At 47.9% G+C, this 22,732-nt stretch overlaps 1 protein-coding gene across 6 annotated transcripts in view; it reads left to right on the forward strand.

Moving 5' to 3' along the window:
• The window catches only part of STUM (stum, mechanosensory transduction mediator homolog), a 48,085-nt gene extending 26,343 nt beyond the window's left edge, over nucleotides 1–21,742 (forward strand). The window contains exons 2-5 of one of the 6 annotated variants that reach the window (XM_027712953.2): nucleotides 7,222–7,401; nucleotides 13,148–13,156; nucleotides 16,190–17,004; nucleotides 19,609–21,742. In XM_027712953.2, the coding sequence (XP_027568754.1) occupies nucleotides 7,222–7,401; nucleotides 13,148–13,156; nucleotides 16,190–16,230 (230 nt within the window). In that variant the 3' untranslated portion in view covers nucleotides 16,231–17,004; nucleotides 19,609–21,742. Of the gene's footprint in view, nucleotides 1–7,221; nucleotides 7,402–13,147; nucleotides 13,157–16,006; nucleotides 17,005–19,608 lie in introns of all 6 variants that reach the window. The other 5 variants (XM_027712954.2, XM_027712955.2, XM_027712958.2 and 2 more) reach the window with 5 other exon arrangements.
• The last annotated feature ends 990 nt before the right edge of the window (nucleotides 21,743–22,732 follow it).

Here is a 22,732-nt window from a genome sequence, read left to right on the forward strand (position 1 = left end):
GCTGTCTTCTGTGGATGCTACATAAACACTGTCAAGCCTGTTCTGACCACATGACACAGAGCTACTAATAACAAACAGATGCAGAGCTCCGTGCTGCAGCTACAGTGAGGTACTGGGACAGTTGGGATCAGTCATGGGCCAATAATGCTTCGGGACATGCTGGTCATTTTTCACATACATAGGGAAACCAGAAAGCTAAGGCTATATACAGCCTGCCTTCTGCAGACTTGGGAGTTGGAACAAACCCTATGGAGACAAGAACTGCAAGTGCCAGCTCTCACTTGTCAAGTGACTGTATTTTTGTTGGCAGTGAGGCCAAAAGGACCAGAGAGGGCCAGAATTCCCTTTGAATGTCCTTCTGATATGGAAGAGGAAAATAAAAACAATGTGCTGGCAGAAGCTAAACAAAACATTTTTAATAGCAGGCCACAGAGGAAAAATTCATGAGCTCCTCTCCATGGCAACGTCTAGGTTCTGTCACGTTTGCTGCCTCCACTCTCTCCTCCTTCCTTTTCTCCTCTCTCTCTCCTACCCTTCTGCTCCTGCTGTTCCTGCCTGAGTCCTGCCCACACAGCTGTCCACGAGACCTGGCATTCGCAGGCAATCACTTTACCACCAAGGTGTCTGCACGTCATTCATGTCCCTCCCAGCAGATTGGAACCTGTGGGGTTCAGGTTTTTGATTCCAAGAGGTGCTACCTGGGACCAAGTAAGCCTCCTGTTTCCTAAGCTGTCCACTGCTCCTGCTGTTCTTCCCCCTGAAATCATTAAAGCCACCTCTCCTCCCTAGTGCCCTTGCACTGTATTTGGCAGGGGCAGACTTCAGTCTGTATGGATACTGGAAAGGGGAAAAAGGCTTGCCCATGGCTGTTTAATTAAACTCTAACCTAAAACTCCAGGTTTTTAAGATGTTGGTCTAAAACAGGATTATTTCTAGAAAAAAACCCAGGTAATTGCACTCAGTCCTGACTTACTTCCATGGCTGAAATGAACTACAAGGGGAAGGATGTAGGGGATGCCACTGACAGGTTGCATGTTTTCTTGGGTGGGACACCTAAAACTTGCTGATGCCGAAGCATTGTGTTGCAGTCTTGCCATTTCTGTGTTCTTGATATTTCAAGAGAAAGAAGTCCAGCACCCACTACCTGGTGAAGAATTGCTGTGTAAATGACAGCCCCCAATATCCTGCACTGGCCCCAGCCGGGAGCAGCAGCAGCACAAGTTCTTCAGCACTCCCAAGCTGCTCGGTGTGAAATGGCCACAGACTGTTCAGCTGAATGCTCCTCTCCAGGAGCACAGCTGTAACTGTGTGCACTTATTTTCATCTATTTCAGCTGAATAGCAAGTGGCTTGGTGTCTTCCATTGCTTGCTTTGAGTGCCTCCAAGTAAACTGGGTGGGAATATGACTCCGGGCAAGGTACATCTGGCCACGAAGCCAGACTCAGGTACTCAGGAAAGGTTAGCTCCCTCAGGACACCCCACAGCCCCCACTCCTCTACTTTTGCTGCAAACCAAAGAGATTCACTGTATGCCTACTGCCTGCAGTCACCTCTCTCTGGGGAAGCCATGCGAATAAGAGGTGTGGTGGAGACCCTGACAAGAGCTCTGCACTCACAAGCTGCAAGAGCCACAGTAGACACAGAAGTACATCAGTTGTTCTTCTGAACCAGCCTTTTCTGTTCAAAGAGCTGCAATAAGCCTGGAAAGAAAGCACTCTTATTTCAGAGGGTTTAGGTGACACACCTGCACTGGCAGTTTCTCTTTCAGGCAGCCTAAGCCCTAGTGAGTTCCAGCCAGGTGGAAACGGGCGACACTGGTGAGGATTCACACTTCTAGGGGGTTTTACTTTGCATCTGTTTTCTTAATAAAACACACAAACAGTTCTCTGCTTTAGGAAACTTCAGCAGATAGTCATCCTGAGAGTTAATGCTTTGCAACTGCATTTTATTGTCTTGTTAATAGTGTCCTTTCCACAGCCCATCTCTATTTAAGCAAAAGGCAAAGGTTCTCAGCATCAGTAGACTCTGCTTTAGCCCTTTCTTGGGCAAGTTTTAGCAGTTCTCTTTCCCTCGTCATAACCCAAAGGGCTACAGCTTAGTTTACAGATTAATGCTAAGGATGAGAGGCCTCCACGCATGAAACAACTCTTTACAGCTCAAACTAGAGTATAAAAACAAGTTCATGACACTAAGGAGCCGAGGATGCCTTGACCAGTAGATACCATATTCACTGTTATACCGAGGAAACTAGTGCAATCCTTATTACCATTCTCACACAGCTTCTTCTGACTCACACAAGCAAGAACCAACACATCTCATGAATTTTCAGCACATCCACAACATCTGCCTTACATACCTGCCAACAGTGTTTAATGACAGCTAATAATCATTTTACTTAAGGAAATTCAAAGTCACATCAGACGTGTCCCCACACAGAACGCTCCCCTGACACAATACAGCTACACAGGTATGTCTCATCCCCACAAAACACACACTCATTAATTACATCTCCCAGTGTCGATCCAACAGCCTTGCTCCCACAGACACCTCAAATTTCTTTCCCATCTTTGCCTGTACCTAACTGCAGCTGTGTGCTTCCTGCAGCTTTGCTCCAGCTCCTGAATCATGACATGGCCCTCTTTTTTCCCCTTTGGGAGCAGGAAAAGAGGCACCATACTACTGCCTTATTAACTCCCAGCACTACAAGAGAATGTCTCATATGATGTCCAGGCCTGCAGGAAGAGGAAGGAGTATTTCCCATCCCCTCCCTAGCTCCAGGCTTTTGTAGGATAGGGATCATCATCACAGAATCATCATCATCTCCACATGCTGCCCCTGATTGCAGCAATTTGGGTTTTTGCTGTGCCTCCCATCTGTACCAGAACAGTTCATCAGATGTGATTTCTTGCAGCAGAGATGCTTTGTGTTGGGAAATTTGAGATACTTGGTAGTCAGTGGGAAGCCCACTAGTAAATTGTCTGCATGCTCAAAGTAGTTGCACTTACACTGTGGTCATCAGTGTCTCATCTCCTTCTGGTTTGCACCCTGGCTTCAAGCAGGTTCCCTCTTCTGATATTTCTGGGAAGATGCCGTCAGAAGCTTGCTCACAGCCGGGTCCTCCACATGAAACCTGCCAAGCTCCATGTCTGACTAAAGCTCTTGCAGGAGTGCCCAGGATAGGCATTCTTGCAAAAACAGGAGAGAAAAACTTCTCTCATACAGCTTAAGATATTCCATTATGCAGTCCCTGCTGCACTCAGATAACACAGAGGAGACTGTTCAGGACAGGCCATGGTCTTGCCCTCATGCCTTTCTCCAGCCTGGATGAGTGACTCAGATGATACTAAACCGAGGGAGCCCTTTCCAGAGTTTTCGCTCTGAGAGAAAAAACCCCAAACTATTCCTGTCACACTATTTTGGTGTACTCTGTGAGGCCAGGAACCAGCAGGCGATGCTCTTGGGAAGGCCGTGGCTGCCGTAGTACCAGCACACACCAGAGTGGGGACTTTATCCTGAATGACCAGAGAGGAGAGAAAGGGCAAAGCCCGCTCCTTTGCTGCGCCATTTATAGTGTTGTTCTACCAAAAACGCTTCCACTTCATGTTCAATGGGTTAAAGTGTTGAAAACAAAAAGCATTCTATATTTCCTAGTGTAATCTAAAAATACCCCAATTCTGCTGACAGCCAAAGCAAGCACAGGCCTCCAGGGGCTCTCTTTCTAACCTATTACCACGCTAGTGCCCCAGCTGGCTGCTGCTGCCCCAAGTGAAAGAGCAAGATTGGCGTCACATCTTACAGCCTCACTGCACAGGGCACTTTCACCCTGTGCCTCCTAGCTGCTCCAGAAGAGCAATCCTCAGCTCCCACCCATCCCTCTGCCCAGCCCCTGGTACTTGCTGGCTCCAGGTGTCACAGGGGCTGTATGGCTTAGCCCCTTCAGCCCCCACGGGGCTGAATGAACAGACTTGTTAAGTAACATAGGACATCTTCTCTTTGCCGCCTCCCCTCTGTCCCCAAAGAGGCTGTATTAATTAATGATTTAGAATAATCCCAGATTTTACTGCAGCTTTGGTGCTTTTCATTGGGAAGATAGAAGTGCTTACTATATTTACTTATGTTATAGTGGCATAACTGTGTGGGCTTTTAGTTGACATCCGCTTGTGAAGTTAGCAGTTTGTTTGCTGGTTACACTCACAGCCTGAGACCTTTTTGGACAGCTGATTTACTTGGCCAACACCACCCCAACTGCAGCTGGCATACCAAGTTTATGATTTGTGGGCTGTAGGTATTCAAGTGTCTGAATGTTTGGTCAGGAAGGGAAATGGTTCAGTGCCCCAGCTCTGATGCAGCCAGGAGGTATCAGCAGATCCAGCTTGCTTGCCTTCCTTCTCCTCCTGCTCCTCTCCACCTCTTTGCTTCCAGATGCAAATACTTCCATATTTGGCAATGTGTAACTATGATGGCTTCTTAAGGGGAAAACATCTACCTTGGCAAGTGCATTTAAGACGCTTACTTCTGCTTCACATTTTCAAGCACATGTGGACTAGAGGAAAAATACTTCCATTTTATGCCTGCTGGCATGGCTCAAGACTTGAATTCAAAAATGCCAGCAAGTTCCCAAAGGTTGGCTAATCATAATTAATAACAAAAATGCATTGGCAGTGGAAAAATGAATTGGCTCCCATGAGTAGAGAAGTAGCCTGAAGAGGCAATCAGAAGCCAAGGTTCATGAGATTTTAATCCTAGTTCCTGTATCAATTCCCAGTCCAGAGGGGGACACTTAACTGCTTTGTTTGCTTTATTCCTTTCTGAATAGGACTACACATTAGCTTAGTCATTGTGGTGTTTAGGGGATTAATTAGCTAATTCAGCACCTTCCTCTAATGATGTAAAAATCTTAAAAGCTTCACTGGAAGGATTTGAAGCTGTAGTTGAAGACTTACTGCTCATTTATGACCTTTCTTTGTAACACATCTTGGAAGAGTTAAAGGTAAGGCAAGAGGGGAAGATTTTAATTTAAAAAAGAGACAGGCATTTCCATTTGGCAAGATTTTTCATCCTGATGAGAAAACATAAACACCCAGTCTCTGATCTTGCCTCAATCCATATTTAATCTCAGAGAGTGCAGTGGTGTAATTTTGAAGACAACAGTTTCAGGAAGCATGGGGGAGATATTCCATGCTTCCTTCTGCTTTAAAAAAACCTATGAAGGAAAAAAAAAGGGTGGGTGAAGCAGGGCAGAGATGTCACATAATCCCACATGGAGGACATAAAAGACATGGAAAACAAAGCCACAGAGCAAAAGACAGGTTTTTTTTAAAAAGCAACGAGGAGAATTACACAACATCCTTTGGGATTAAAATGACTTCCCCTTTTTCTCTCTGCAGACCCTTTAGTTTTGGTTGATAAGGGGATGAAACCCTGCCTGTGAAAGCCAAGCAGAGGACAAATTCCAGGGGTCATTTCTCAAGCAGAAGATAGTGCCCCGGTCCCCTCCAGTGATGCTCTGCCTTAGGGCTGCCTCCCACCACGCCAGCAGTGCTCACCCATTCCCCTGTACTGTAGTGCTGCTCCATGCCTGCTCCATGCCCAGCTTCAGTGTGCAGCAAAGGGAGCGGGTGGGAGTACAAAATCGGATAGAGCCAGCGGCAGGAATATGAGCAGGGTTTTAGGAGCTGGTGGAGTGTTAGGAAGATGCTGGAATTGAAGCTTGCAGAGGATGGCAAGACTAAAAATAGGCTGTAGCCAGCCTTTCCCAGTGAGTTTTGGCACCTCAACTGCCTGTTTTGCTTGTGACCCACTGAAGTGGCAACAATGAAAGAGATTATGTTTTCCACCACCCTGGCAGTGCAGGACAAAATGGCATTTTGCTTCTAACCAGATCGTTCCGCTCTCTTGATCTGATGGGTTTTTCTGGAAGGGTGTAAACTGAGTGTTTCCTCCCCGTCTTCAGTCAAACCAAGGGGCTCCCACCTTCCCCTCAGTTCAACAAAGCATTCATGTGCATTGAAGATGTGCTCATTCTTACAGGCTGTTTGCAGGCTTCCATCCTTTGAGAGGAAAATGGGAAGTTTTTGTAGAAACCATCATTTTAATTCAACAAAATTGATTAAAGAAAACATCCCACAGAACTATGTTATCCAGTACAATCAACATTGCACCTTTGTTCCTACCTTAGCAATGCTGTATTTATATTAGAAAAAACCCAAAGACAATTCATGATGCTAAGAGGTGTTGAAATGCATACATAGATAAGATGCCCGAATGTTGTGGCCAACAGCTTGGTCAAAAACTGTTTCTTCTGCTTTTTGCCTGTGCTGTGTATTTCAGCAGGTTGGTTGTGGGACAGACAAGGCTTCCCCGAGCTGTGGGTTTCAGCCAGCCATGAGCCCAGGACATCAGCTGTGAATAAGTGATCCTGCTTGTCCAACGGGGTAAATTTAGGAAGAATCTTTGTGAATGGCTGCTGTGGTGTAATTTTTTTCACTCAGCTTTAACTTTCACACATCAAGAAGATCCTCCATTTGAAACATTTTAGGAAGTCTGAAGGGTGGCTGCAAGATTTGTAAGCTGGTCTCAAGCAGAGCCAAGGGCTGCATTACCAGGTTTCCTGGCTCCAGCACTTTAAGTTTAGCTACTTCTGCTTTGTTCAAACATGACCTCAGGTTACAACTTGTGACTGGGGAAAGCATTGTGCAAAGATGCAGTGCCACATTAGCACCTCTTCTTTGTGTGTGTGTGCTCATTCTAGAGCAGTATTTGGAAACAGTAACAGACTGCCAGACCTGTACAGCTTTCTAGAGCCAGTCCTGCTCTAACTCCGGGTGCAGTTTTCCCTTTTAGACCTGCTGTATATTAAGTGTTTCTCCCCAAGAGAGAGCCACCAAGCAGAAAAAAGGTAGACTGATATCTCCACAGACACACAGCATTCCCTTGTAAACTGCCTACAGTGCATAAACAGTTACTGCTGGATGTGGGGGAAAAGGAGCTAAAACCCAAAGAGTGTTTTTTCCATCCCGGTCTCCAAATATATGTGTTGTTGTAATTCAGTGGGAGACAGCAGCATGTTCAAGTAAGAATGTGCCTCCATTTGTCCTCCCAGGTTTTCAGCACTGCAATGGGAGCACAAGAAGTGGGACACTATGAGAAGTGGGTCTAAGGGGAGGGATCTGGCACGAAGCCGTGGCTCTCACTGGGTGTTGCGTTGCTGCTCTCTCCCTAGGAACGTTTGTATCCGCTTTCACCGTGCTGTGCGGAGCCCGGACTGACCTCCCTGACAGGCACATGTGTTGTGTCTTCTGGCTGAACATTGCTGCTGCTCTGATTCAGATCCTGACAGCGATCGTGATGGTTGGCTGGATTATGAGTATATTTTGGGGGATGGACATGGTCATTCTTGCAAGTAAGTACAGCACACTCACCACCCTGACTTCTCTCCATGGCCGTGTTACCGAGTCCCACCTAATGTCCCTCCAAGCCACTGGACTGTACTGTAGGGAAGAAGAGACACGTGATGGGCTCTGCAAGTCCATGAGAAACACATTAGGCAGAGAAATGGCTAAGAGGGTTTGAATCGGCCCTGTGACATATTTGGTAGAGCCTCCCATCCCACCACATGGGTTACAAACTTTCTTTTCCCTTTATGAAATGAAAGGTGCAGGAAGGGGGAGTATCCCCAGCACTGTGAACTCTGCTGTCTGAAGCCCCTTCTGCCCTGGTTGCATCCGTTTGAACGAGAAAGACCTTCCTCCCTTGTGACTCCGGCTGCATCTCTGCTGTTAGAGAGACCTTTCTGAGAGGCTGGTTCTGCTCCCAGGGCCAGCTGTCCCCTGAAAAGCCCTGGGGACTCTCCTGGACCCTCCCTTTCCTCCCTAGAATACATTTACCCAAGGTATTTTTTTTTTAATGTTTCACACCAAGTCCTTAGGTGAGCAGAAGTATTTAGCTGCTCCTAGCTGCTGGGTGTACTTCCCATACACCCCTTGAGAAGCCTCTAAAACATTGGCCTAGGTGAAGAGGAATCCTTTTTTTAAATTTACATAATTTAGATCACCCAGTTTGTATAAATCACCAACCCAGAATACTGCCAACTTTTATCTGCCAAAGGCTTTTGCTGGTGTAAAAGTTGTATCATATCTCCTGTATCGTATTGCAGAGAATTGAGATGACACTCTCATCTCACCTCCAAAGCCAGAAACAACACACAGTTCAGGCTGCTGATGGCATCTCCAAGACCCTGCTCCCTTTACAGGGGCTGGCAGAGGCTGATGGGCATTGCCCCAAACCACCCAGGTCTGAGATCTTTCAGGCTGACAGGACAGGCAGTTCCCCAAGCAAGCCCTTCTCCCATCTTACCAGCACCTATTGCCTTTCGGTTTGGACGGGCTCCACTTTGTCATCTCTGCTGATGACATCTGTGGCTGCGTGACAGAGGAGGAGAGAGGATCTCGAGAAGTTGCCAGGAACCTGCCTAAAGATGAAATGGATGAAACTGAAAAAAAAAAAGGCAGAAGACCAGTACACATTTTCAGCTGCCAAACCCAGGGGTTAAACCCTCTCACCAAACCACCTTTTAATTTCTGAGCCAGCTTCAATTTGCAGGCTGAGTTAAGGGCAATCTCCACACAGAGCAAACAATGGATATTAAAAACCTGAACATATGCAAGGCAAAAGGCAAGGGTGAAGGCAGCACTGCCCTTTGGTTTTCCCTGCAAACCACCTGCCACATTTCCTTCCAGATGAACCTGCAGAGCAGGGGTAGCCCAAGTTATTTCTGAGGATAAACTGTGAATGGGTGTACATCTGTGATGTGTCTTTAATAATCTGCCCAATTTGTGTGTAATCCCATAATTGTGTTCATAATCATATGCTCTTCTGCTCTTCCTCTGCTGGACAGCCTCCGTGTGCAGTTTGCTGTCTGGCAGGACCCCATTCTGCAGTTGTGGGGAGTCAGGAAAGCATCTGTCCTGATAAAGAGCTACATCTGAAATCATGACTTGCTTTTCTGCATAGTCCTGTTCTCCAGGTAGAGGGTTTTTTGCTTAGGAGGCCTGTATTGGTTTTCCAGTTTGGTTGTTGGGGAAAACCATACAGATTGGAAGCTATTTCTCACATCTGGCTGGACCCCACTAGTCTGAAAGGCAGAGCGTGAGTGAGCAGCATGTGGTGGGAAAGCTCAGGTCAAGAGGTTCCCAACCACGGCACAATATTTCACCCCTCTGGTGGTAGTAGAGAATGGTGAGAGGAGACAACACGTTTTATGTTCACGAGCATCATCTGACAAGTTGCAGCCCTGGGCAGTTTCTTGCTGTCTCATTAAATAGCTGGTTTTAAGTTTACTTGCCATGCAGAGAAAATAATGGCTAAATAAAGCAGCTCTAGGTTGATGGAGAATATAAAAAATATCAATTTCAATTGAAACAAAGAACAGAAGTGATCAGTTGCTGCTGGCTGGATCAAACAGCCCTGTCAGACCAAGAGGGGTTCTTATTTTCATGTTAAAAAAAAAAAAAGGCACTAACTTAAAAAGGAAGCCATGTTTGAAATGCAAGAAATAAGGTATTTCATCTAAGAACACTGCCAGGAAACAGTTTGCTTTGGCTGGGTTTTGCTTGTGCACAAGCAATTTGATGCAGTGGACAGAAATCGTACACCATTGCAACTTGAATCTGCAGATGGAAAATAGTTAAAAAAATACAAAACTACTGGCCACCTCTAGTCTCCCTTGCCTTGCAGTAGTCTATTCCATGCATCCCTGTGAGGGTGCCATACTATTTGGATGGGCTAAAGGCTGGACACAGCAGGTGGTGTCTAAGCTGGTGGGGGCTAGCAGTGAGGAGAAGGGTGGGAAACAGCTAAGGCTTAGGGACTCCACTCAGGCTCTCCCTAAGGGATGAGTGCATCACTCCCTGGATTAGGGCCTGCCTGTCTGTTAACTGGTAGATAGCTGGGAGAGAATTAGAATCATAGAATCACTAAGGTTGGAAAAGACCTCCAAGATCACAGTCCAACTGTTAACCCGTCACCACTGTGTTCGCTACTAAACCATGTCCCCGAGTGCCACATCCACATCCCTTTTGAACAGGAGGCTTGTTGCAGCTTTTCATCTTCTAGTGCTAATTCTCAGCCATGGAAAGGGGGAGCCTGCTCTGAGGATAATGTCATACTGTCTGTAATGAGGGGAAAAGGAGAAGAATTATAGGCCAACCAGGTATACTTCAATTCCTGGAAGAAGTAATCAAGTAAGTGACTTGCATGCATTTAGAAAATATAAAACATCCCCACAAAGTCAACCTGGGTTTGTCCAGAGCAAGCTGTGTCAGACTGATTCCTTTTTGTGGCAGAGAGATTCATTTTGTCTGTGGTGGCAGCAGTCAGCCATCCCTTCTAACCTTCAGGTGCTGACGCCATCTCACACAGCATTCCTACCAGCAAGCCAGGGAGACGTGGCCTGAGTGAAAATGCACTTGAGAACTTGACTCTAAATGGATTTTCCTGAACTAGAAAGATATAAAGAGAGATGTGTTGAAAGGTCCCTCCTGAATCCAGCTCTGCTCATTATTTTAACTTGTGGCTTGATGATGGACCAGAGAAGGGGGTCACCAGCCCTGCACCTGCAGTGGCTGGGAGGACAGCTGGCACAGCACAGGCAGTGTCCAGATGCAAGTAATTTGAAGAAATGATCTGAAAACAGTAAGTGCTACTCAGTAGAGACAAGCCCAAGACTCTACAGAAGAATTAATTGACTCCATAAATACAGGGAACTACTTGTTTTTCAGCAAAGGATGTGGTGGCTGCAGGGAGTCACAAGTGGCACAGGAGTACGTTGCTGTGGAGGGAACAAACACTGCCCAGGCAGGTAGGAGCAGAGCCTGTAGGGAATTAACTGATCCCCTCACCTTTCTCTGCACACATAAAGCTGCTGTGAGGCTTGTGGCCAGCTTTGGAGTCTGTACTTCATATGGAAAACCTTAAGAGAGTCCAGAGGACCGTAAGACAGCAGGCATGTTGATGATGAAGATGTTCAGCAGGCTAGTAAATGTGAGGGCATCAGTTCAGCCTAAGACAGACTTAAGTAACAGCAGGGAAGATCTGTATGGAAATTAGGAGACATTTTCCCTCCAGTAAGGTCAAAATGCTGCAGAGGTGGGATGGCAGGATCTGCCCTCTCTGTTCCTAGGAGACTGCAAGAATGAGTAAATTGACTTCTGTCAGGAGCAAGGTGGGACACGGGAAGAGAACAACTGACCTCAGAGGGTCCCATCCAGCCCTCATCTCCTGTATGGTGCCCTTTAGCAGAATAATATCCCAGAAGGAAGATTAATTGAATGCAGTTTTGCTGTCACACTTAATTTATTTTGGCAGCACCATGGCATGGGGCATTTTCTCTGCTAATTTAAATGAATTGCCAGCTGTCCCCATTTGACGCCACAGATATCTTCTTTGAGCAGCCATATGGCTTTGGGAACTGTCCTTCGCTGTACCGCTGTCTGAAAGCAAAGGTAGGTTAAAAGGAAGAACTTAATTATTGTGCAAAAAAAAAAATAAATATCTGGACTCTCCCCTAGCTGCTGCAGATATCCAGCTGTCCTCAGTGATGGCTGGGCAGCGCTGCCACACTGTGCTATCTTCAAACCCCTCATCATGTCTGCAGGGATGAGGCATGGAGCTGAGGCAAAACAGAGCTAATTAGCTGCCAAGGCCAATTGGAAAACAAGCTTCCCAAGGCTTTCTGGGCAAAGTTCCTTCTGCTGTAGGCACACCTTGTCCCCAGCCCACGCAGCACACATATTCATTGGCCGCATTGTGCAGAATGACCACAGTGGAATGGCCTTTCCAGGAACTCCCTAGCTGCTCAGAGCCCATTATAACAGGTTGTGTACCATTTCTTGACAGAAATGCCAGAGAAATAATATAGTAATGTCACACTGAGGTGGCACAGGGGACACAAGTCAGGGACTGTTTGTCCAGGCATTGTTTCGCCTCTAGTGAACACAGCCAAGAAGTCAGGCCTGCTTTCTGAGGGAAGCCTTCAAAAGCTCAGCTTTTGGCCTCTGAATGAACAACTGCCTCTGAATGCTTGGCTGCACCATCGCTCATGGCTTCACTTCAGCTGACTCCCAGGGGTTGATTGCCAGCCAGTAGTGAGAACTTACCTGTAATTATGCTGTCCACTTGTCACTCCTTTGCTAATTACAGTGCTCAGACCCTGCTAGGAGCAGCAGCAGATGATTGCACAGTTACTGTAGTCCTGGGCTCTGAGGGGCTTTGGAAAGCATCGCTGAGTCTCTCTGCTCTTCAGGGCCCCTGCTAGGGCAGGTAACACGGCTGCCCTGGGAAGGAAAGGGGAACAGAAGGCACTTAAGAGACTCAGAGGATAACAGCTGGAAGAGAGAAGGAAATGATGAAGGAAATTCTGAGGAAAAATTGCCAGCTTAGACCTATTATGTTTTTCGTAAAAAATCTAAATAGAGCTGTCCCCCAAACTGTGGCTGAGGAAAATAGTTGAAATAAATACCCTTTTTTGCTGTTTCCTACCAAATGCTGTGGTGGGCCAAGTTCTTAAAATATTGTAGGAATGTTAAATACCACCAGGGTTTGCAGCACCCAGACATGCTGAGGCACGCTGTGGTTGTGAGTTACCTGCAGGCACAAGCAAACTCATCAACAAAACTGCCAAAGGCTTTGGGTGTAGTTTTCCAAGCTCTCAGACTGTGAACAGCACACCATGTGCCCTCTGGTACACTGTAATGTCTTGTTTGCTGCCATCCTTCAGTGGTTTGCCTTCAGTCAGACCCATGAAATACCAGCGTCACAGAGGAAAGTGTGTGAGCATTGCTCAGAGGTGTTACTCCAGCCAGCCTGTCCAGCTCAGAGCCGGTGAACTGGAAAGCAGATGAAAATTTCCCCATTGTCTTTAAACAGGAGTCCCAAATGAAATGATCCACTTCAAGTACAAAGATTTTAAATAATGTTTAGCCCTGGTGTGAATGTCTGATGGTAGAGCAGCTGTTCTCTGTTTATTCTGCAGCCCCAACTTGTTCATTCTTTTCTGGTTCTCCATGTGTTTCAGATATATCATCTGCAGTTACATTTCTCCCTCTCTCTTTCTTTCATGTTCCTTTGCCTCCTTTTGTTCACCATCAAAGTCTCACAAGGTAAGTTTGTTTCTGTTCTTCCTCTTCCTCCTCCTCGCACCCTGTGGCAGCTCCGCATGGAGAGCAGCGAGCATCGGCCAGGGCAAGCCATCAGGAATTCCCTTTGGCCAGTGCTGCCCGCTCCCAGCCCAAGTCCAGCCTTGTGCCTCTACGTGTGTGTATCCGCCTGTCTCTGTGTCTGTCCTGTGGCTGCAGAGCCCCAGGGATGTTGAAAATCTTCTCACACCATTGAAATGTCCCTCAGGCTGCCCCAAGGGCACCCTTGGAGCACAGCAGGAACCCGGTTCAGCCTTGAGAGCATCCTGAAGCCACCCTCTGCATGAACTCAGTCCTGGTAGGACAGGCTGTGCACAGACACACTTCTTTTTGCCTCAGTCTTACATGCAGTGGTTTACAGAAGAAGTGCAATTTCAAGTAAACTTGATTAAATCAGTGACTTTGTGCACAGACCAAGTTAATCATGACCCCAGAGCTGTCTGCCCTACAGACCTGCACCTCAGCTGGATTGCAGGTGTACTAATGTGAAGCTGCTTCGTACAGAATAGCTGCTCCTATGCAAGAAATGCAATAACTATTTTGAAATATAAACTATTTAATAAGTTAAGTCTAAAGTATCGTAATAAATAGGTTTAGCATAGGACAGGTAATTTTTTGGCTTACTTTGGTCACATAAAGAGAGACACAAGCTTGGCCACTATAACTGCCTTCCAGCCAGCTTCAAAACTGATAGCAGGACTGAAAGGATTTCTTAATCCTAATTTTTTTATGTCTCAATAAAAGGCATGGCTATGTAAGCAAGTTACTGTAACCATAACTCAGCCTCTTACTTGAGATAAAGATTTATGGCAGACCCCAACTTACTGGTCCATGGGGTTGTTTTGGTTTTTTTTTAACTATGCTCCCTAAACAAATTAAACCCATGCTGTAGACAAGCCTATATTACAGGTTTCCAGCCAGCTCATCTTGCCTTCAGAGCTGACACACTTAGAACATAAATGCATGAGAAATCTCATTTTGCCCCCTAGAAAAAGCTCTTTGAAAGAGATGAGAGTCTTTCTGTTCAGCTGCACACAATGGGCAGCGATGCAGTTAAGTGTCATTAATCTGCCCCTTGTGCCTGTTTAACAGCAGGAGATCCAGACTGCCAAGGCTGGGTGAATGTGTAGATTTTTTTTCTAAAGTACAGCAAAGTTCATATGTTGGAGTCAGTTCTTAGTTCAGCAAAAAGTCCTTAAAGATATGGGTTCTGGCACCTGCTGGTATTTTGTGTTCAGTTTTTTTAAGGGACTTAAAACAGTCTGACATAAGGGTTGGAAAGAAATATTAAAAAAGCATCAATGGAAAAGTGTTTGAAGAGTTAAGCATTCTTCTGAGATGTGAAATTTCAGACTTCTTTGAAATTCAAAATATAAAAATGATGGGCTACTTACGTTATTTAATGTAAGAAAAAAAAACTCTCCAGATCTTTAAAGTTGAAAGATCTTTTCTGTGGCAGGCAGTGCAAGTAAGGACAGTTGGTTTGCTTCTTTAATAAGGAGATCTTTTGCATTGATACTATCATAAAAACAATCCCAGGTTCTGTTAAAAGAAAAGCAGGTAAAGCTTCTGGTGCAGTCACTGCAACCATCTAAGAAAGTGTTAAAAAATTCAGTATTTTTCTGATTATCCTCTGTCAGCACAAGAGCTTGTGTGCTCTCCTATTACCCTTCCCTGCCCTAGCTCCCTCCAGAGAGAAGCAGCTGTGTCCTATGGGATTTGCAGCCTCCCCTCAACAACTATATGCAGTAAATAAGCTTGGGCCCCAGGACCCTGAAGAGCTGTGATGGGCAGCAGGACAAGCTGCTTTGGGCTTTGCAACATCCATGTGGCTGCAACACAGCAGGGATCCCAAGGGCTTCGCTACCTTGGTTGGGAGGTGCAGCAAACCTCGTGGCCGCAGGAAGAGGAGAGGGTGTGGAGGAACAGGGATCCAGGCAGTTTCCAGTGCAATTGGTTTTGCTGCTGAAAAGCTCAGTTTTCTCCAGGCCTGCTGGACAGCCACTGTGCCCTAACAAAAACACCTATAATGCTGCTGGGCTGGAGAAAAGCAAGTGCATAACAAGGCAGTGAGAATATCATTAGGGGAAGTGCTCACAGAGGGATCTTGAGGTCTGTGTTTGAAATTTGACATGTCAGCCTGTGATTAAAGGCTTCTTCTCCAAGAGGTGTTTGTTCACCTCTGCAAACTGCAGTGCAATTGGTTGCTGCTGGAGAGCTCTGTTAGCAAAAGCTAGCACAGGAACAAAAAGATGGATAGAGGAAGCCAGCCTCCTGCTCTGGAAGGACAAAGTTCAAGCACAGATCACAAGTAGAGATGTGTCGGATGCACAGCCAGCAAAGTGCCAGGTCAGCACTTGGGAACAGCAGCATCTCTGGAGCAGGATATAAGGGCATACATTTCCCCTACACTGCAAAAAAACCATGCTCTGTAGAAGTTTTAGGTTACTGTACAGGTTGTACTGGAATTAGTGACTACTGGTACCTGCTGTGCTTTTATAATCTCTTCAAGCAGATGTGCCCCTGCCACTGCTGGGGCCAGGTGGGTGCTGCAGCAGCAGGGCTGGCTGCCAGCATCCACATGGCCATGCCCAGGAAGGTGGCTGCACCAGGCAGGTGTCGGCTACAGCAGGGCAGGGTGGCTTGCTGGGCTGAGGCTGCCCAGGGCAGCCTGGCCACAAGGGGGGCTGTGGCAGCCCCCCTATTTTCCCACATGGTTTGCTACTCCTGGTAAATTAGGCTGGTGGCTTTCTCACCGAGTGTCCTCATTAGGAATTAACTCTAATCATGTTCCCTTCCCCTCCCTCCTCACAGGCTACAAGGAACAGGGGATCCCACAGCAGCTGTAGTGGCTGGCACAAGTATGGTCAGAGAAACACGGCGAGAGATTTCCTTTGGCAGCTGTGGGCCATGGAACTTTTTATTACCCTTTGTCTCTCTTCTTCTTCCTTTTGTTTTGTTTCCTTCTGTTTGAACCTGGTTCATCTGCCCGTCCAGCGGAGCGGAGATGCAGAGCAGCCGGTGGAGACTTGCACTGATCCCACTGAGCAGCGGAGATGAGGCAAGCACGGCATGGGTTGGGACTGGTCCTGACCAGCACGTGGTGGGCAGCAGACGAGGAGGAGGACGGTGCCAGGAAAAGGAAACACCCTTGGTGAAGGATGCACCTGGGCAGGCAGCCGAACCGAGGCAGTGGGAGATGCTGCTTTCCCTCTCCTCCTAGGGGGAGGTCACTGAAGACGTTTTGCCTCCTTTCTATGCTCACTGTTAAAGGAAACTGGCTGTGAACATCAGCTGCCAAGGAGCTGTTCATAGATACCTGTACAGTGTGTAAAAGCCAACCAGTGGTACTTTTTCCCGCCCCAAGATTCCATCTTTGACTGCTTTGCAGTAGTGGAGGGTTCAGCACAGCCTCCTCTGCTGTCTGTATATACGATACTCAATGAAGTTATGTCCTCACAGATGTCTTGAGAAACGTGCTTGCTGTAAATCGTATTGTACTGCTGAAGTGATCTGGGGGCGTCCCCTGCTTCCATCTGCTGCCACCATGCAAAGACCAGACCTCCCGCCAGCCCTGGGGAGACTTTATCCAGCAAGGGACCGGTGCCCCGCAGCTCCTCTAGGGTGGCGGGTGCAGCCACGTGCTGCCAAAAGCTTCTAGTGTGAAACAGTACTGGGGGAGCCAAAACCCGAGGCTTTTCCTCCCTCTGAAAGAGACTTGCTGGCAGTGTCTCCGTGATTTGGAAATGGATCCCCTTACGGCGTGACGTGTGCTCCTGGCTCAAGCAGTGTCCCAGCTCCGCTTCCCTGGGGTAAGTGCCCAAAGCTCGAGTATCACGACCTGCTAACCAGGTGCTTAGCAGCTGTCGTGGTTGGAAGGCCCATGGCCAAATGGGGTAGGGCTGTGTTTTCCTGGTTGGAACACGCGGTGTGCAGTTACATTGGTCATCCAGGTGGAGTGACCCCTCTGATCCTGGCTGGTATTTAAGCAGGGGGAGAGGAGCTCAGCTTGGTGGGAGTACCTGGCTGCTTTTCTACTTTGGCAGGAGGATCCCTGCTGAAACAGGGCAAAACCAGGCTTCTGCTCGCACCTAGGTAGGGTCCTTCCATCCAGAGGAGCTTCATACAAACCCACTGCCAAAACTGGGAGCCACCTGACCCACTTCCAGCCCACTGCTCCTGCCAAGAGACAGTGGGCAAGGGGGTGACAGCAAACCCCACTGCTGTTAAACAAGCTCCTGGCCTCTCCTGGTATGATGATTTGCTTTTAACACAGGTCTTGATTTTTCATGCAGAGCAGATCCCGTGAGCTAAAACAGCTCCTGTTGCAAAGAGAGCTTGGGGTGTCAAACAGCAGCAAGTGCCCCTGAGCACGGGTGTCCTCTTGCTAGGCAGAAAGCGCTGTTCTCCCCACGCTGTGTGTTTAATCCTCAGAGGCATGGCAGGGGTGCACTGGGCAGGACAGCTGCCCACCAAGGCTGGAGGAGAGCCCTGCGCTGGGCAGGGCACATGTCGGTGATGCCCCCAAGGAGCTGGTGGCATAAGAAGCTCCTTTGGTGTTTTAGTGTAAACCTATGGCTTAGCCTCCCTACAGCCCCAGGTGCTCTCCTGAAGGCTGGAGATGCAAGACCTTTCTTCCCAGAAAGTTTTCTACCTGCCCAATGCTCACACTTCACTGTGAGCCCACAGCCTGTGGAAAGCAGGCACCAGTACCTCTCTGCTCTCCCAGCTCAGGAGGTCTTCCTCCAGGGTTAATGATAAAGCATCATCCATAGTCCCAACTAACGTGTGGCAGGACAGGACCCCTAAGCTGGAAAACACCTTCACAAGCTGCTGCTGTCATCAGTGGGAACACTTGAGAAGCCACCCAAACAGCTTGCCAGCTCAGCTGCAGCGAACAGAAGGACAAAGAGCAATGGTTACCCCTCAATTTTGCCAAAACAGAATGGCTGGTTCAAGAGCAAATGCCAAATGTTGCCTAAGCATCGAGTTAACTGTGCTGCGGTGTCAGGATGGGTGTGCAGGAGCCTCTGCAGATAGGTCATAGATAAAAGAAACCAGGCAAAGCCTTTGGGTGCAGAGTCTCTGAAATAGAAGCAGCCAAGTTCAGCTTAAGAACAATTTCTTCTGGTGCCTGTGAATTTGGATTCACTTTTAGAAGATAGATTTAAACATGAAGTGGACAGGCAGTGCAAGAAACCTCAGTCTGGGCAGGATTAAACAAGCTGACATTTTCACTGGGCATTAAACTGCCAAAAGTCACATCTTGTGTGGCATCAGATGTCAGAGCAGCAGCTGATGCCCCAACCCAGAGACCCAGCACCTGTACAAAAGCTCCCCTGGGAACAAAGGGCAGAATTAGCTCCTCTTCAGCATCACCAGGGTTTTGCTGGCCTTCCAGGTCACAACTGGTGCTGTCGATCTCTGTGCTCTAGTGAGGATGGGAGAATTGGCTTACTTCAGGAAGGACTTGTATGGAAATGCTGCCCTCCCCGGGATGGCTGCAGGTCTCCAGAGAGCATTGCTTCAGTTAGGTCTGTGTGCTGTCTACATTTATTGCATGAGGGAGTTTGGTACCGCAGTGCAGCACTGCGCAGGAGAGGTGAGGGATTTATAATTTACTTTCAGGTTTTGCTCTATAATTTTCTTATTTTTGACCTTCCTATCAAATTGGTGAAGCCAAGAAAACACCCAGCGCACCATTTAGGAGACTCTGAAATCTGCAAATGACACCTAGGACAAAAGGCCTTATTTTTGCCTGTTGTGGTGATTTGCTTAATTTATTTTAAATTAGAAGCAGACAGATTCCCACTCTTTACTTTAGGACAGGAGCAACTTTATAGATGGGCCTTGCTATCAGACAGCAGGCATCCAATTGCATTTTCCCCAAAGCTGCCCCGCAGCAGTAATAACGGTGATAAAAACCTCTGCTTTTTTCAGTAGTCCTGATTAAAACTGGCACTGCCAAGCTCCCCCCAGCCCAGGTGTGAACAGCAGCCTCAGGCTGTGGTGAGCCCCTCACCCTGGTTTCAGGTCTCCCCATGGCAAGTACTGGGGATCTGCAGTGAGCTCGGAGGCTGAGCCTAGGGCAGGGTTGGGGAAGCTGGAGGGGAGGACCCTGGTGGTCACAAGGGGGTTCTGCTCAGTCTTTTATCTTTTATATCACACCCTCCACCGTGACTTATTTTTCTTCCTCTCATAAAAGGCCAGAGCTTTGTGCCAGGGACAGGCCCAGCAGACCCATCCCCTCAAGGGGCTCCTGGTAAGCCTGTGGTGGGGAAGCTGGTAGCAAGCTGGAGAGGTGTGTGTGGTGCCCACAGATCACGCACTGATGAGAAGAGCCACGCAGTGAAGACACAGGTATGAGTGCCAGTTCGGAGCTTTCCCCCATCAGCAATTATTTTCTTTCTCTTTAGGGTCAAATTAGTCACCCAGCACTTTTACACCTCTTTCCGAAGCACTGCAGAGGGAGGCCACCTCTTCTGGGACAACACCTCCACCAACACCAGGGCTGGATAACTCATCCTGATTGCAGGAGCTGTGCCATGAGGTGCCACACCATTACTGCCAACCAGCCCTGCCTCCTTGCCAGCGCAGCCAGAGGTCACAGCCCCGAACACTTCATCTGGTCCAAAGTGCATGGCACCCAGCTATCCCAATGCCATCACCTGCTTCAGATGTTTTAGATGCAAATTTTACAGCTCAAGAGTGATAGTGGGTAACAACGAATAAATGCAGTTGCTTCACTCCCATCTGTCAGCAACACAGAATTTTCTGCTGCTCTTTTCTGATTGTGAAAACCAGGTTTCTCAAAAAACCAAAAAAAAAAAGGGCTTTAATGAAATAGTTCTATGGTACTTGAACCCAGCCGGGCTGAACAGCTGATTTACTAGTCACTGGAAAGCAATTCCAGGTAGGACCAAACCAAATGTGTGTTTGAAATGTGTGGCCAGTCGAAAACCAGTTTCATCACTCTGGGCCAGCCCAACCATTGCAACACAGAGCACATTAACATTTTTTCCCAGTTTGTTGGTGTTGCCAAATCCGTCTTTACCATGGAAAAGGTGCTATGGCAGATGACCCCCACTCTCCTAGCCCTTTGCCTGACTAGCTCAGCATCGCTCCCAGCCATGGCACACATGCCTGGAAATTGCAGCTGGAAGGTCAGCTGGGAATGGCTCTGGCATGCAGCCATGTGGTAGGGAGTGTTTAGATGTGCTAGGTAACCCCATCTGTGCCACATCCTGTGCTTCCCAAGACACAAAGCTGCATGGTCCTCCCTACGTCCGTTTACTGTCACACATTTTATTAAAGATCTTTCAGTTCTACTGGAAATTGCCCCTTGTCATAGTCTTGCCTTGAGTATTGTGCCAAGCTCTGTGGACAGGAGAGTCACAGTCCCAGTATTCTTTAGGGGGACCGTTTTATTCCACCCTTGCCTTGCCTCCTGCTTGTTTTGGGATGACCCCGCAGTTCACGTACATGCACATACTCCAGCCAGGGTGTAATTTATTGCTATTCAACCCAAACTGCATCCACTGCAACACACCACCAAGAGTTCATTTAAAGCCCAGATACAAGGAGACCTGTAAGCTTGGCTAGATCTGATATTCCTCCCAGTTAAAAGCAGTGGCTTCTCCCACATGCTTGTGTGGTAACACGGCCCTGTACGTTCTAGCAGACTTCGCTTCACACTTGCACACACTTTGAGGCAGTGCTGCAATTTATTTCCCAAACTGGCACTCAGCATTTCCATCCCCCCATGGGAGCAGCATGCTGCGAAACCCCAGGTCACAGTGGCACCAGCTGAACCAGGCTTAATTACAGTGAATCCCACTAGAGCCCATGCCCCCTACAAGCTATTCTTCCTCCTCTTGTCATCCCTAAGCCAAGCTAAAATTCAAATCCTCCTTCTCTTGCACCCACCCACTGACTAGAGGAAAGCGGAAACACCCAATCCTCACTGCTGGAATGGTGCAGTGGGAAGTGGAAGGCTTCACTTAAGCTCCAGGACTGGCAAGGCGAGAGTAGCTGAATCCATCTTCCAGCTCTAAGGATGCTTTCAGCAGGCAGGTGAGAGGGAGTGGAACATTTTGGCTTGGGATAAAAACAGGGGCTCACCATTACCAGCACTGCCTGGAGGTGATGGCAGCTCTCTCCCAAATACCCAACAGGCGATCTCACCCAGACCCACAGCCCCGCCTCCACTCACCACACGCAGACGCAGGCGCTGCTCCAGAGGCTGGGAGGGGGATAAGTTTTCCATTGCTGGCTCAAGTCCGTGTTCTCCTTGGTTTTGGCCATGCATGGGTACTTCAGATTTTTCCACCCTAGGAAGGAGGGAGCAAGGGCCTGCCCACCTGTGTCATTTGCACCCTGCTGGTGAGCCCACCTTTTGTTTTCGCACTGAAGCCCAAACTAAGGGGTTGCCGAGGACCATTTGTATGCCTGTTTATATCACCAAGTATTGGATTGTGACTTCTCGTGTTTTGATACTGTGGATTTTTTTTTTTAAAAGTTAAATATATTCTATTGCTGGACAGCTGGAACAAAATGCAGAGTCTTTTTATGTAGCCTGGAGAAACCCCATCAAACCCTGACTCACAATGGGTCCTGGTCCTCCTCCTCCCACCAGCAGACATCAGCCCACACCCACATCACTTGAGGAGAGGAGGTAGGGACCAGGGCATGACTTTCTTAAGCAATTTAGGACCCAGAGTCTTCCAGGGGAGCAGAAGGCTAGTGAGGAGCCTCACCTGCACCTCTGGAGTGGAGACAAGGGAGGGGGGAAAAGGTACCCTATGTTCCCCTCTGCACATGCCTACCAGCAATCCCTCTTGACTATGTTTTCTTTGCTGTTTTAACACTTTAATATGACTCCAGGCATATTATCCCTGCTCTCCATGAAGAACAGCCCCTGTGCTGCTGGTGGCTTGGCCACACACACCTGAGCAGAGCAGACCTCGGCAGGCAGCAGAGCCGTCGCAGGGGAGCTTTCCCAGGAAAGGCAGCTCTGCTGTGAGGGGCAGCAACTTGTCAAAACACACCTGTACATTTGAACAATCCATACTTCATGCTCCCCGCTCCTCCTGCAATGCCCTGAAGTGCCGCTGCTCTTTACTCCCTCCCCAAAGCCACTGTGGGTGGGGAAACAGATGGGAGATCCCAACTGGACTCATCAGGCCTTGGTTGTTGCTGAGACAAGCAACTGTCTAAAGTCTCTAAGCAGTTGTTCATTCATATGAATGTCTACAGCCTAGTAGTTTTGACCTCAAACATTGGCACACAGGTGGTTTCCAGGCTACCAAGTTTCTCCTGGTCCTGCTTGGATGCCCTACCTCTGTAGGAGACTCCTGCAAACACAGGGTTACACAAGCAGCTTGTCCCAGCTGACCCCCCTGCAAGAGACCTCCCAGCCCTTAGGAGGGCAAGGCCTGCAGCCATCACTCCATCTCTAGCCCAGACAGCATTCATGGAGGATGGGTTTCGTCCGCCTTGGATAATACTGCCCGGATGGAATAAGGCAGCCTCTTGTTCCAT

This window comes from Pipra filicauda, unplaced genomic scaffold, assembly GCF_003945595.2.
Source record: "Pipra filicauda isolate LSUMZ 115617 unplaced genomic scaffold, ASM394559v2 scaffold143_size2779998_pilon, whole genome shotgun sequence".
NCBI classification, from domain to species: Eukaryota; Metazoa; Chordata; class Aves; order Passeriformes; family Pipridae; genus Pipra; species Pipra filicauda.